Source organism: Polypterus senegalus, chromosome 18 (assembly GCF_016835505.1).
Source record: "Polypterus senegalus isolate Bchr_013 chromosome 18, ASM1683550v1, whole genome shotgun sequence".
Taxonomy (NCBI): Eukaryota; Metazoa; Chordata; class Cladistia; order Polypteriformes; family Polypteridae; genus Polypterus; species Polypterus senegalus.
This window is the reverse complement of record NC_053171.1, coordinates 62,733,130-62,749,536: the sequence shown is the minus strand read 5'-3', so window position 1 is coordinate 62,749,536 and position 16,407 is coordinate 62,733,130. Positions and strand designations below refer to the sequence as shown.

The window sequence follows — 16,407 nt, the reverse complement described above, 5'->3', positions numbered from 1 at the left end:
GTTCTCATCTGAGTTCATGGATTCAAATCTAAACCTTTGACTAATGATCTTTCTGATTTATCTTTTGCTCTTGCTTTTTCAACTTTGATTTTTTTCTTGGCTGCAGCAACACCTCTGCATAATACCACCTCACTGTGACTGCCATGTTAAAAGTTTGTTTTCTTTTTAATTTTCTTGCTTTTTAGTGATTCTGATGTGTGTTCAGACCAAAGTGTTTGTGTATATTTATTTATTCATTTATTTACTGATCATTAACTTTGCCTTTTGCAATCAAATGATCAAGAATGCAGGTGGTGGTCTACTCCTACAAGTAGTTGGGGGTTCATATCAATGACAGGTTAGACTGGTCTCAGAACACAAATGAACTATATAAAAAAGGGCAGAGCAGAATCTTATTCCTTAGGAGACTGTGTTACTTTAATGTGGGAAGTGACGTCCTTCATATCATCTACAACTCTATGATGACCAGTGTGATTTTTCTATGGTTTGGTGTGCTGGGCAGGTAACATCACTTCAAGAGAGGCCCAAAGTATCAACAAGCTAATTAAAAGGGCAGTCTCAGTAACAAGCCACATTCTGACCCCTTGGAGGCCTTAACAGAGGACAGAGTTAAAACAAAGCGTAGTGTCATTATGAACAATGCTACACATCATCTCTCTGACACACTAACACTGAGGACTTTCAGCTAACAAATCATTAAATCATTAAGTAGAAGTTGGCCAAGAAACAAGTCTCCTTACCAACAGCAAAACACTTATATAATGCCTCACTGTGACTGGCAAGTAAGAAATGCTCTTTCTTTTAAATTTTCTTGCTTTAGAGTCGTTCTGGTGTGTGTTCAACCAATCCATCCATCTATATATTTTTTGATCTCCTGGTATCCAAATCGTTTGTTTTCTGACCACATCTTATCTCCTGGTGACTTTTAAAATCCAATATGTTCTCCTATCCAGCACAACATATACTTTTGGTATATTTCAATTGGAGAGACTCCTTCAGTAGTCAGCAGTCAAACAAATGACAGTAACTTTCTTAAATGTCAATGAGAATTCAAAACATGGTCACAAACACAAGCAATAATTCCATTTTAATCTGTAAATGTGACACAATCACTACTAAAACAACACTATCATTTAACACACCAACTTCACTTCAACTGAGATGGCAACAAAGTAGCAAAAGAAAATGCCAGTATATAAAGAATGACTTATTCTATCACTCATAAACACACAAAGAATTTGTGACTTGTTATGTTCCCTTCAGCTGGTAAGAAAAAAAAAAAATCAAATGCCACTGCCACTTTGCACTGACGTCTTACAAATCTATTGACACCCAGTGACTCTTTCTCAATGGCAGAAATTTTGTGTGTACTATAAAGGATCTAACTTGACATTCAACTGTACTTCACAATCATCTTTACACTTTCTAATCAGCAGAAACTCATTCAACTTACCAAAAGCTCTGTTTATGATTGAATTTGTATACATGCTTATTTCCCAAATAAGCGAGTCTCTTTAAACCAGTGGATGGCCCACAAAAAAAAAAAAAAATATATATATATATATATATATATATATATAGATAACACTATATGAAGTGACTGACACATTTGCCGAAGTATTACTTTACCAAAATTAATATTGCAGTAAAAGATGTCATTGGAGTAAATAAAATGGGAACTTAAATCAATAAAATTGTGGATACCACCAGTAAAACTCTCTCTGGAAAGTGCTGAACAGACATCAGGCTGTTTCATTAAATAGCAGTTTTTATCTAATCTCTTACTCCCTTTTTGTGCTCCTTGAGAATTTTATAATAGTCTTTGGTATATATCACTGTGTCAGGGTGCTAAGCCATTATTTCGAATCTATGTTTTTCATTGGTGGTAAAAATATAACTCCCTCTATCTTTTCCATCCTCGTCTGAATATTCATTTTACAGTCGTTTTTAAGTTTCATTAATTGTGATGATAAAATGGCTTCCTTCTCCTTGAGACCTTTGATAACATCTGAAGCAAGAACCTTGACTGAATGCACTCTCTCTGGGGGAGGTTTTGCTGTTTTTTTGTTTTCTTCTCGTAGAACCAATCTGCAGGCCATTGTTGGAACTATTTGACAACGGGGTCTAATTAAAAGTGACGGTGTTTGTCCCACTTTATGCAGTGATTTCCTAGAAGAATCAAATGTATTTAATTCTTCAGGTAAACCCAGTTGTTTCTTCTTTATCTGTATTAAGTAGGAGAAAGGAAAAAAAATAAATTATTAGATTAAAAAAAAAAAGTATGATTTTCAACAGAATCCTAAATCAGTGCTTGAGAATTTTGATGATTTAGAGCAGGTAAGATACTTTTGTTTTCAAAAATAAACATTTTTGCAACCAGAGTACCTTAAGAACATCTGTATGGTCAAACTCCACATAAACAGTGACCAGCAGATGATGGAATACAAAACCAAGTCTTAGTAGTGGTTATCATGCTGGCACAGTTGAGAAAAATATAAAATACGGTCCACAAACAAAGAGGTTGCTGGTCACTATGTAAAACATCAAATGTGTAACTGCATAGCTATAACTTCTAATGAACCTTTCATTTCCAATTGCCTAGCAGTCAATACCAATTTCAGACACAGTGTCACAAACTTTCAATCTCAGATGAGCCTATAAGTAGTTGCTGTTTGACCTCACACAGCATTGCTCCATTTTCACATTTAATGTGTCCTCTATATTTAAATGTCAAATGTTTTACTTCATACATAATCACAAATATATCTATTTTGTTATACTTAGTAATCTTCTATTTTTATAATCAATTTGGGCATTTTTGGGGTTTCAAATCAATTCCCATAAATAAAACCACAATTTGCAATACAGCATTTAAGGAAAAATGCAGACTTTGCTTTAAGTTTTAAATTTACAAAACTTAATAGATTATGTGAAATGCAAAAAGAAAAATGATTTCCATGTGGTAGTGACAGCTATATAATTTCAACTCATAAAAACACATTGAAATCACCATTTCAACTACAAAAATATAACAGAAATTGGCACCCTTCAAACTGGCCCACACTGAAAAACTGAAGGGGTTTCCAACAACTGAGTAACATACAATCTTCATTAAATATAGAAGCCTCTAGTATTGATAGCGCCTTGTACTTGGATTGCTGGACTCCTTTTGCTTAGTGAATGGTTTCTTTTATGTTTGCATTTTCTTTCAAAATTTTACTCTTCCACACTGTTTAATTCATGCATTTAATAAAACTAAAATTAAGAGGAATTCAGCAGTGATAAAATGCAGTCTACAAAATATATACAAGTAAAATTCCGATACAACAAATATCTTTAAAACGAAATTTCAATTACAGCGAACTACGAGGTGTGGCAGAAAAGTAATGAGACTGGCAACACTGCAAGTGATGTGGCAACGCTGCGCTGTTGTCCTTCATAGAGCACGTGTATCAGTACCCTCCCATAGCTCAGTGAGAGTTTCAACTCCTTCTGTTAACTACGTGATTTTTGTGACTGCTATTAGCGAAGTTGTGTTTTTGGTTGTGCATCACACAAAATGGAACAGCGGAATTTGGAGCAATGTTGTGCCATTAAACGGCAAGTGTGACGTTTGAAAAGTTAAAACAGGCCTATGGGGAACATTCTTTATCCCGAGCTCAAGTTTTTCGCTGGCACAAATCATTTTTGGAAGGCAGAAAACACGTTGAAGATGAACACCGTTCAAGGAGGACTTCAACTTCGAAAACCAATTAAAAAAAAATCGAACATGTGAACACTCTTGTTTAACATTAAGAATGTTGAGTGAACAATTAAATTTGAACAGATTTACCGTTCATCAAATTTTGACTGAACATTTGCACATGCGAAAATTCTGTGCCAAAATGGTGCCGAAAAACTGCCCTCTCCATAACAGAATTTTTGACCTCAAAAGGCATTCCTGTGGTTCCCCAGCCCCCTTATTCACCTGACCTCAGTCCGTGTGACTTTTTCCTTTTTCCTAAACTGAAAAATTTCCTCAAAGGATGTCATTTCGGGACTTTAGAAAACATCCAAAAGAGTGTAACGGACATGCTGAAGACCATACCGGTTGAAGACTTCCAGCGCTGCTACCAACAGTGGGAACAACGTCTCCATCGGTGTGTAGCTGCCCAAGGGAACTACTTTGAAGGGGATAACATTGATGTTTGAAAAAAATTAAAACTTTGGTAAATAAAAAATCAGTCTCATTACTTTTCTGCCACACCTCGTATTTTTATGGTCCCAATAGTTTCCCCATATGACACGAGTCTATACAAATCTCGTTACTACTGCCAAAAGACCTTGAAATGCCTGAATGAATCATCCACAGAGCATTAGTTCTGTGGTCGCAGCTCAGCTGTGCACAACGGTCCCCAAACAGAAACATTGTAATTTTTTTTTCTTTCTTCGAACTTTCCTCGTACTATTTTTTTGCTGTTTTTATTTTCGGTGGTTTTCAGTGATATCTTTTGCTTATTGCTCGTCAACATTTGAAAAACATCCATTAGAACTTAACTCATTGTCACCCTCCTATAGAAACACCAGACACAAAAAAACAGTAACAGTTCATATTAGAGAAAAAAAAAAAACTTTTCACATGGGCACACAGCCAATCTGTGGGACAAAGAATTCTGGCTGGGTTGTAGGGGATCAAATACTTATTTCTCTCAATGAATTGCAAATCAATTTATAACTTTTATGTAATGCGCAGTAGTAATATGTCAGGTGGGTTCTGTCAAAATTTAATCCAAATTTGATTGATGAGATTAAACCCCCCCCTTTTTAATCGAAGACCGGAAGTCCCGCCCCCACCCACCATCTGTTGTTTCTTGACCTTTGATGACTTTGATCCGGGCCTCTGTTGATTGATGACAGGAAGTCCCCACCCCCACCCATCTGCTGTTTGTTGACCTTTAGCCCTGCCATCTGTTTTCCCCAGGAACCTGTCAAGGGCAATTTGATGGATGCCCCCACCCCTTGAACCCCCACCACCCCGCCACCCTGCTTGGCCACCTGCCTTGCCCCATCTCACTAGGGCAAGTTCAGACATGCCCAAGGGCTGCCTAGGCCCCCTTGAAGCCATCACCAACCCCCACCACTTCCCAGCCCCCACCCCTCTTCCAAAGACAAGTTCAGGCATGTTGCAGCCGGACCCTGGACAAGTTCAGGCATGTTGCAGCCGGACCCTGGAAAAGTTCAGGCATGTTCCTATCCATACCCATACTGAATAGCCTGCCTAAGTCTCACCGATAGGCTGCATATGATGTCTGACCCCTCCACTTCCGAGGACATTCACACACACACACACACACATGCTCCGGCCGGACCGATCTAACTTGTCGCCGTTCCTGTCAATACTGCTTTAGGTAAGAATCCTGGTATCTATGTAACAATTATTTTTAAAATATCTATCTATCTATCTATCTAATCGTTGCTATATCATTTGTAAACCCCCTTGTATTTTATCTAAGCCAAAACAGCCTTTTCCTTCCCATCTCCGTGAAAATCCTTTCACAGAACAACAACCGACATCCAAATCACAGACAGGCGCTGCGTTTAAAAGCCTTCAACAGCGCACACAGAAAGAAAATCAGTCTCTGCGCAGCCCCCGCAGGCTTGAGCTTGTAGTTCAAAGCACACTGAAATACAAGCTGTCCGGCTCTCAGATCAGACAGCCCCCCTGCGCGCGCCCGCGAACTGGTCAGGAGTGCGCATGCTTGTCAACAGCTGAGCGTAATACTTCTTCCATTCCCAAGACGCATGTTTCTTAAAAAGTTAAAGGCTTTCATGATAACGTGTAAAACACGAGATAACTAGTTCGATATAAGCCCCTCATACACACACAGTTAAATAAGATGCAGCAGTTCCCTTTTAAATCACTTTGGAGACGTCTAAATGCTATATGAATTAATACAGTATATTTATAATTTGTATTTAAATCGATCTAAAACAATCCCTTGTTCTATCCATTAACACCCCTGTTAATCCTCCCCTCATGAAGAAGGGCATTTAGTTTTTCTAAAAGTTTGAATGCCTTAATCAGATCGGATATCTCGGGCTAGAGAAAGGAACTTTAAAATATTTTGTCAAATCCGATCTTTCCAAAGCACAAACCCACACTAACTGAGCTCTGCGTGTCCTGAGTTGGGCTGTGGTCTGTGGGGAATCGGTGGCACTTCCGCAGTTAGGATGGCTCAGGACGTTGATGACCCTTAACCTCGGAGCAAAACAGATTGCGTCTGTTTAATCAAATCTACGAGTTACAACGGAATCTATTAATCAAATTCCGGTAAACCATTAACTTCGTGACCGGATCAAAACTTTTGCAAAGGTGAAAAGGTCTTACGGGGATACGTACAGATGTTTAAACAAATCTATTAAGCGAATTCCGGACTTTTTTAGCGTCTGCCGAAAGTTGTATTTAGACACCACGGACAAAAGCCATTACACGGATGTCCGGTTAAAATGATGGGCAAGCATCTGTTATTACAGATTACCGGGCACATTTAAAAAAATACAGCTTTTCTGGGTATATAAATAAGTGTTCAGACCGGTCCATTACTCAGCAGGCTGTTAATACTGAAAGAGGAAACCGAATCTCGTCGGAAACATCAAGGATCACGGTATGGCATATTTTTGATTATTATATGCGCCAAACAAGTATGTTTTTAGAAAACGGATGGATGAACCCTTATATTTTATCCTTATTATGAATAATTTCCACGTTTATTCTCAAGTGCGTGCGTGCATGCGCGCACTCGTGTGTAGGCGCGTGTGCGCATATAATATAAGATGCAGCATTTATTTCCATCTATTTGCGTGTACGATGATTAATGTACAAATTCATAGGACTGAAGCAAACAATATTAGCTTTTTCATACCGAAACGGGCATTACAATCCAGTAGTTTATCTCGGCGTCTGAAAATTCAAACAGAACCTCTTTTCTGAGAATATTCAGGCATGGTTTAAAAGCACAGGCCAGTTGTGTATTAGCTCTGGCGGTCGGTATTCTGAACTACATACAGAAGGGTCCCGTTTGTGAAATGCGTACTCTTTCGAATCGGGCTTAGTGTAGCAGGGGAATCTCTGCCCCAGGGTCTGCATGTTTTTAATAGTCTGGGATATCGAAATATTTTAACTTTATAAACTCATTTGTTACAACCGGTTGGAGACAGCCTCCAATGATGAACGGGATCCTGGAGCATATATCGAAGCGAATGCTTAATAGACATAAGGCAACTGTGTTTTCATTCATTTCGCTAAATGAAAAGTAATTATTTTAATACGGAATAGTAGCCCCCCATAGGCAGGGTGATTTTAGACGTGTGAGTAGTATAATTAAGTTATTTTTAAAAGTAATCCCCCACTGCACAAGACAGACAGATTCTACGTGTTTTAGGATTTGCTGTGGACAGTGATGATTTTAACTTTTTCCTTAGCTCATTTCTATAACATAGGAGCAATTTGACAAAGGAAAACTCTGTAAATACACTCGTGCATTTAAACGGAGATTTAAGAAAGCAGGTTTCTACCTTAGACAGATTACTCACCTTATCCCAGTTTTGTTCGTGCATGTAAAAGCACTCACTGTTGTTACACTAGCACAAAATTGATATTTTCTGTCTACTCAAAAAACTAAAACTATTTCTATTAACACAGGTGATAACTGCAAAACATTTCACTATTTTTAATTAAAAGTTAAAAACAGAAAAGCCCAATTATGATTTTTGTTTTGTCATGCTAGGGTCCTAGGGTGACACTTTTCCCCTTTATACTCTCTTATGTAGACCTTAATACATATTCTTACCAAAATAGTTAATCACTTCCCAATTCCTATAACTTCAGGTAATTAGCTCCATAACGGGCATGAGAAAAGTATTATAGGTCAGATACACAGTGCCATAAAACAAAAGCACTGAACGCCACACAACCTGGTATTGCTAGATGTTTTGTTACCTGGAAAAAACGAAACATTTTCAGTAGCCACATAAAATGACCAGTTGCTTTAACATGAAAATAAAGCATCCTTAGAAAATAAAGCATCTAAAAGCATCTTTGTAAAGGTCCAATTTTAAAACATAAGAAAAATCCTTGTTTCCAAAAGAGTTCTGCCCATTTTTTCCAACAGTTTTCCTGAATGATCTTTAGAATCATCATAGCCTTTCTGATTACATCCACCCCAAACATAGCATATAGCTTTAATTTGTGTACTCCTTTTAAATGATAATAGCCAGTATAAAGCCCCTAAAGGAACGGGGTAGGAACTGGAGACATCTGATATCTTCTATCATATCTTTTTTTGTGAACAGAGTTTTCATAAGAGTTTTAATCGCGCCCCCTAACGTTTTTTTGAAAGTGGTCCACTAATACCAATATGTCCTTTTTTTTTAAATTAATGATATACCATAGATGCATATTTTATTCTAACTACTTAATTTTTATCTAACTCAATATTTATTTTTATAGTATCAGAATGTAGTTTAAGTTATTTTGTTTTGGGTTCAATAGATGTATTTTTCATATTTTTGATTCTTTTTCTGTTTTTCACATCTTCGCACCCCCTAGGGGGGCCATCCCCACAGTTTGAGAACTACGGTTGTAGGAGATTATTTGTAAAACACTCTGTGGCACTTCAAGCTAAATTAGATTTCCTTGGTTATTGAGTCGTCCATCGGTGTTCCATTTTTGTTATAAATTGTATTTAGTCTCTCTTTATTTACTAAACATTTTATGTTGAATAGAAAACAGTTATCTTGTTCAGGTTTTAATTTAAAACCGCATTTTCATCAACAGGCTCTTTGGTACTCAGGATGCTTTGTATAATACAAAGTTTTAGAAATTTCTGTTAATGCTTGGTAACAGCCTTCCATTTACATCAGTTATGAGCCCCTGAAAATAAGAATGGTTATGTATGGTATAGGAGCCTGTACACTACAGGGTTGATGATTAGGCTTATGCTGGACACGTTAGACAAATCAGGATGGAAAATTTTTAGTGAATAGTTACGTAATATTATATGTGTTAACACAAGGATTAAAATTTTATTAAAACTTTGTGGTTTATTCTTTCTTTTAGGTAGTCCAGGTGACATAGGACAGCTATCATTGAAAACTGCTTTTCCCCTCTGTTTGTGAAAAAGCACCCTTTGTTTTAGCAGCATTCAGGGTGAAGGGATGTAAGTTTAAACTGTGATTCCAAGAGTCAACAAGTGTCTGCAATCTTCTTGAATACGAGTCAAAGGACCAGGGTTTGTGCAGGATCATAGTCAGGGCAGAGTTAAGCTAGACATTATTATTCCAAAATGTAACATTGACTCGACCATATCACAAATATAAGATAGTAAAACTAAAATTTACAAATACTAAGTCACAGAGGAGATTAAAAAACATATTAAGACCGGATCAACATGGTATCACCCCAAGCTCACAGCACACTACAACAGAACCTACGTTCTGAGGTATATTATCAGCTAAACTGTCATCTATGTACCAGTTCCACGGGTTGCAAAGAGTTGGGAAAACATTATTTAACATCTGCTAGTATGAGGCTGATTAACATGAGCCGGTTATTGTTAGAATCTTATCTGGAACTAAAAGTCAGGTTTGTGTTCCTCCTGATTCAGGAAGAACATTAAATATTGGAGTTTAGAATATGAACTAGACTGGTAGTCTTGATGGTAAAGGACTTTGTGCCAAAATAAATAAAAAGTTAATTATGAAGTAAATAATTACATGGAAAAGTGGAGTTATAAAGGAGTTATTACAATTTGAAAACTGCTGTGATGTATAAAAACATTGATAGGTGACAAAACCAGCATGAACAGAAACCTTTTGAAATAAATAAGCTTTTTGACATGCGCAGTCTGGAATAGTCTGAATATGTCTTAAAGAGTTCATTTTAAAATAAAACTTAAAAATATTAAATAGTAAACCTGAATAAAACACAGAAGTATCATTTAATAATATCAATTAGTGTTAAGTATTATCAAGCACCGGATCTATTTATAAGGATTATTTAATTTAGTTATAAACAAAATGATTGGTGCATTTTGCTTTGAAATTAACAATAGTTTGATAGAGCTTTAAGAATTAGAATGCAAGACAAACCTCTACACTTAATAACAAATGTTGCGATTAGGAGTATCTCGGATCTCTGTTTTATTTTAACCTTTGACAGGGAAGTATACCACCTATATTGAAAATGAACAGCCCGACATGCTAACTAAATAGATATAATCAAGATATTTTAGAATATGGACCTGTGCACTAACCCATGATTCTGACTAAAGGGTCTTCACTTAATTGTCAAACATCCTGAGTGCTATGGATCTTGTAATGGAGAGTGCAAAGATTCTATAATCTTTATTCTTTAAAGGTCCATATGATGGAGATCTAGCCCTGTGTCCACAGTGTTAACCAGTCATAGGACATGATGTTCAAAATTCACCTAGGGTTTTTCAGAAGAGATAGGACAAGTGCGGCGTGTGTTCTGTATTCTCTTTTCTGTATTAACTATTCACAATGACCATACTCCCGAGACCTTAGGTTTTTTTATGCAGAAGTACATTTCACAGACCGAATAAGAGACATCCATCAAAATTCTCTTGACACAAAGGAGGCCCAATCAGGCCGGTGGGGTGGGAGTCTCTTTTCAAAGAGTCTTTGACCCCAAGTGGCCTGGATTTGTCGGGCTATAAAAAACTTTTTCAACGACGTGTTTTGAACGGTTAACAATCAACATCTCTCCGGCTATGCTCCTGATCAGGCATGATGGTCTAAGGACCAGACGGCCACCTACGATGGCCTGTTTTGACCTGAGGCTATCGTGCCCGACTCCGAGTACTCTACGACTGACAGCTAACCTCCAGACCAGCCTTCTTGGCCAGACCTTCTTATGCCTTGAACTGACCAGATCTAGGATCCTGAGCCTCAGGTACCTACCCATGGTGATATGTATTGGTCGGATCGTTTCCTGGAGAACCGCAGTACCTGACATTTTTGTATCTGCTAATGATGTTCCAGGGCTCCTAGCAGGGGTGAGGAGATAGCCATTCAGGCCGTGGAAGACCTGGATGACATGGTACAGGCGCCGGCTGTTTGGAACATATCACCCAAGGATGGGATTATGCAGACATGGCCCTTGAACAAACTGACGGACCCTGATTGAGACATTTCGAAAGGCTCTGAAGCTGTTCAAGAGTTTGATCGCGGCTCTGCTGGATATAATAACGGATAGGCACCTAAAAAGTACCGGGCAGGGATGTTTAATAGACCAACCCAGCCAGACACGGCCTGCGTGTCTGTTTGACACTGACTGGCTCAGCAGCAGCAGCTGTCTGTTTTCCGCAAACTGTGGTTTAGAAGCCTGGTCATAAAAACTTTGGGCTGCTTCAACATCTTTCTACGTTTTCACCAGATTCACATTGTACAAAGTGCTGTCGACGATCGGAAAAATGAACATTCTATTCAGGAGTCGATTGTACAAGCCTTTCATAACATGGACGCTGACTCTTACTCAAAATACCTGAAATAGCCGAGACTTTCTCTAAACGCCATTTTATGGACCTAATAGGTCTGATGGACCTTTAAGGTTTTATGGGTATGCGACCTGGAAAATCAGATGAAGTGTCTGAACTGAATGTACCGGTGAGATCACCAGTTTTTTGTCTGCTTTTAATCACGCTGTTTAGTTGTAATATGTTTTGAAGTGGTTGGTAAAACCTCTTTCAATTTTAATATTGTTTTTGAAAATGACCAATAAAGTACCATTTGATTTTTAAATTCTAACCCTAATTTCTTTCACCGTCAAGGATGGAGGTTCGTTGAAAAAGTTTTTTATAGCCCGACAAATCCAGGCCGCTTGGGGGCAAAGACTCTTTGAAAAGAGACTCCCACCCCACCGGCCTGATTGGGCCTCCTTTGTGTCAAGAGCATTTTGATGGATGTCTCTTATTCGGTCTGTGAAATGTACTTCTGCATAAAAAAACCCTAAGGTCTCGGGAGTATGGTCATTGTGAATAGTTAATACAGAAAAGAGAATACAGAACACACGCCGACTTGTCCTATCTCTTCTGAAAAACCCTAGGTGAATTTTGAACATCATGTCCTATGACTGGTTAACACTGTGGACACAGGCGCTAGATCTCCGTCATATTGACCTTTAAAAGAATAAAGATTATAGAATCTTTGCACTCTCCATTACAAGATCCATAGCCCCTCAGGATGTTTGACAATTAAGTGAAGACCAGAAGTCAGAATCATGGGTTAGTGCCAGGTCCATATTCTAAAATATCTTCGATTATATCTATTTAGTTAGCATGTCGGTGCTGTTCATTTTCAATATAGGTGGTATACTTCCCTGTCAAAAGGTTAAAATAAAACAGAGATCCGAGATACTCCTAATCGCAACATTTGTTATTAAGTGTATAGGTTTGTCTTGCATTCTAATTCTTAAAGCTGTATCAAACTATTGTTAATTTCAAAGCAAAATGCACCCAATCATTTTGTTTATAACTAAATTAAATAATCCTTATAAATAGATCCCGGTGCTTGATAATACTTAACACTAATTGATATCATTAAATGATACTTCTGTGTTTTATTCAGGTTTACTATTTAATATTTTTAAGTTTTATTAAAAAATGAACTCTTTAAGACATATTCAGACTATTCCAGACAAATGTCAAAACAGCTTATTATTTATTTCAACAGGTTTCTGTTCATGCTGATTTTGTCACCTATCAATGTTTTTTTATACATCACAGCAGTTTTTCAAGTTGTAATAACTCCTTTATAACTCCACTTTTTCATGTAATTATTTACTTCATAATTAACTTTTATTTATTTTGGCACAAAGTCCTTTACCATCAAGACTACCAGTCTAGTTCATATTCTAAACTCCAATATTTAATGTTCTTCCTGAATCAGGAGGAACACAAACCTGACTTTTAGTTCCAGATAAGATTCTAACAATAACCGGCTCATGTTAATCAGCCTCATACTAGCAGATGTTAAATAATGTTTTCCCAACTCTTTGCAACCCGTGGAACTGGTACATAGATGACAGTTTAGCTGATAATATACCACAGAACACGTAGGTTCTGTTGTAGTGTGCTGTGAGCTTGGGGTGATCCCTTGTTGTCTGGTCTTAATATGTTTTTAATCTCCTCTGTGACTTAGTATTTGTAAATTTTAGTTTTTACTATCTTATATTTGTGATATGGTCGAGTCACTGTTACATTTTGGAATGATAATGTCTAGCTTAACTCTGCCTGACTATGATCCCTGCACAAACCCTGGTCCTTTGACTCGTATTCAAGAAGATTGCAGACACTTGTTGACTCTTGGAATCACAGTTTAAACTTACATCCCTTCACCCTGAATGCTGCTAAAACAAAGGGTGCTTTTTCACAAACAGAGGGGAACAGCAGTTTTCAATGATAGCTGTCCTATGTAACCTGGACTACCTAAAAGAAAGAATAAACCACAAAGTTTTAGTAAAATTTTAATCCTTGTGTAACACATATAATATTATGTAACTATTCACTAAAACATTTTCCATCCTGATTTGCCTAACGTGTCCAGTATAAGCCTAATCATCAGCCCTGTAGTGTACAGGCTCCTATAACCTACTATAACCATTCTTATTTTCAGGGGTTCAAACTGATGTAAAATGGAAGGCTGTTACCAAGCATTAACAGAAATTTCTAAAACTTTGTATTATACAAAGCATCCTGAGTACCAAAGAGCCTGTTGATGAAAATGCGGTTTTAAATTAAAGCCTGAACAAGATAACTGTTTTCTATTCAAAATATAAAATGTTTAGTAAATAGAGAGAGACTAAATACAATTTATAACAAAATGGAACACCGATGGACGACTCAATAACCAAGGAAATCTAATTTAGCTTGAAGTGCCACAGAGTGTTTTACAAATAATCTCCTACAACCGTAGTTCTCAAACTGTGGGGATGGCCCCCCTAGGGGGTGCAAAGATGTGAAAAACAGAAAAGAATCAAAAATATGAAAAATACATCTATTGAACCCAAAACAAAATAACTTAAACTACATTCTGATACTAGAAAAATAAATATTGAGTTAGATAAAAGTTTAAGTAAGTTATAATAAAATATGCATCTATGGTATATCATTAATTTTAAAAAGGACATATTGGTATTAGTGGTCTACTTTCAAAAAAAACGTTAGGCTGATTAAAACTGTTATGAAAACTCTGTTCACAAAAAAGATATGATAGAAGATATCAGATGTCTCCAGTTCCTACCCCGTTCCTTTAGGGGCTTTATACTGGCTATTATCATTTAAAAGGAGTACACAAATTAAAGCTATATGCTATGTTTGGGTGGATGTAATCAGAAAGGCTATGATGATTCTAAAGATCATTCAGGAAAACTGTTGGAAAAAATGGGCAGAACTCTTTTGGAAACAAGGATTTTTCTTATGTTTTAAAATTGGACCTTTACAAAGATGCTTTTAGATGCTTTATTTTCTAAGGATGCTTTATTTTCATGTTAAAGCAACTGGTCATTTTATGTGGCTACTGAAAATGTTTCGTTTTTTCCAGGTAACAAAACATCTAGCAATACCAGGTTGTGTGGCGTTCAGTGCTTTTGTTTTATGGCACTGTGTATCTGACCTATAATACTTTTCTCATGCCCGTTATGGAGCTCTGTCTAATTACCTGAAGTTATAGGAATTGGGAAGTGATGAACTATTTTGGTAAGAATATGTATTAAGGTCTACATGAGAGTATAAAGGGGAAAATTGTCACCCTAGGACCCTAGCATGACAAAACAAAAATCATAATTGGGCTTTTCTGTTTTTAACTTTTTAATTAAAAATAGTGAAATGTTTTGCAGTTATCACCTGTGTTAATAGAAATAGTTTTAGTTTTTTGAGTAGACAGAAAATATCAATTTTGTGCTAGTGTAACAACAGTGAGTGCTTTTACATGCACGAACAAAACTGGGATAAGGTGAGTAATCTGTCTAAGGTAGAAACCTGCTTTCTTAAATCTCCGTTTAAATGCACGAGTGTATTTACAGAGTTTTCCTTTGTCAAATTGCTCCTATGTTATAGAAATGAGCTAAGGAAAAAGTTAAAATCATCACTGTCCACAGCAAATCCTAAAACACGTAGAATCTGTCTGTCTTGTGCAGTGGGGGATTACTTTTAAAAATAACTTAATTATATTACTCACACGTCTAAAATCACCCTGCCTATGGGGGGCTACTATTCCATATTAAAATAATTACTTTTCATTTAGCGAAATGAATGAAAACACAGTTGCCTTATGTCTATTAAGCATTCGCTTCGATATATGCTCCAGGATCCCGTTCATCATTGGAGGCTGTCTCCAACCGGTTGTAACAAATGAGTTTATAAAGTTAAAATATTTCGATACCCCAGACTATTAAAAACATGCAGACCCCGGGGCAGAGATTCCCCTGCTACACTAAGCCCGATTCGAAAGAGTACGCATTTCACAAACGGGACCCTTCTGTATGTAGTTCAGAATACCGACCGCTTATTACGCCAGAGCTAATACACAACCGGCCTGCGCTTTTAAACCATGCCTGAATATTCTCAGAAAAGAGGTTCTGTTTGAATTTTCAGACGCCGAGACAAACTACTGGGTTGTAATGCCTGTTTCGGTATGAAAAAGCTAATATTGTTTGCTTCAGTCCTATGAATTTGTACATTAATCGTCGTACACGCAGATAGATGGAAATAAATGCTGCATCTTATATTATACGCGCACACGAGTGCACGCACGCAAGCACTTGAGAATAAACGTGGAAATTATTCATAGTAAGGATAAAATATAAGGGTTCATCCATCCGTTTTCTAAAAACATACTTGTTTGGCGCATATAATAATCAAAAATATGCCATACCGTGATCCTTGATGTTTCCGACGAGATTCGGTTTCCTCTTTCAGTATTAACGGCCTGCTGAGTAATGGAACAGTCTAAACACTTATTTATATACCCAAAAAAGCTGTATTTTTTTAAATGTGCTCGGTAATCTGTAATAACAGATGCTTGCCCATCATTTTAACCGGACATCCGTGTAATGGCCTTTGTCCGCGGTGTCTAAATACAACAACTTTCGGCAGACGCTAAAAAAGTTCGTAATTCACTTAATAGATTTGTTTAACACTAGAATTACCAGAGCCTACGAAAAAACTCGTAATTCCGTCCCACCTTAAACTGCTTCTTAAATCCCTTCACACCTCTCCGCCAGCGTCCTTTGTTCTCTAAATGTGCTGATAAAGAGAAGCTAGGAGCAGCCGGCTATTCCATCCCCCACCAATTTAGAACGTGCACGAACTTCTCTCAGCTCATGCCTTGATTGAGTATCTGGGAGTG

General features: G+C 37.2%; 1 protein-coding gene across 2 annotated transcripts in view; it reads right to left on the bottom strand.

The window, feature by feature from the left end:
• Positions 1-1,560: 1,560 nt before the first annotated feature.
• Positions 1,561-16,407, bottom strand: part of tedc1 (tubulin epsilon and delta complex 1) — a 139,639-nt gene continuing 124,792 nt past the window's right edge. The window contains exon 8 of one of the 2 annotated variants that reach the window (XM_039742173.1): positions 1,561-2,225. In XM_039742173.1, coding sequence (XP_039598107.1) covers positions 1,857-2,225 — 369 coding nt within the window. In that variant the 3' untranslated portion in view covers positions 1,561-1,856. The remainder of the gene's footprint in view (positions 2,226-16,407) is intronic. The other variant, XM_039742172.1, reaches the window with a different exon arrangement.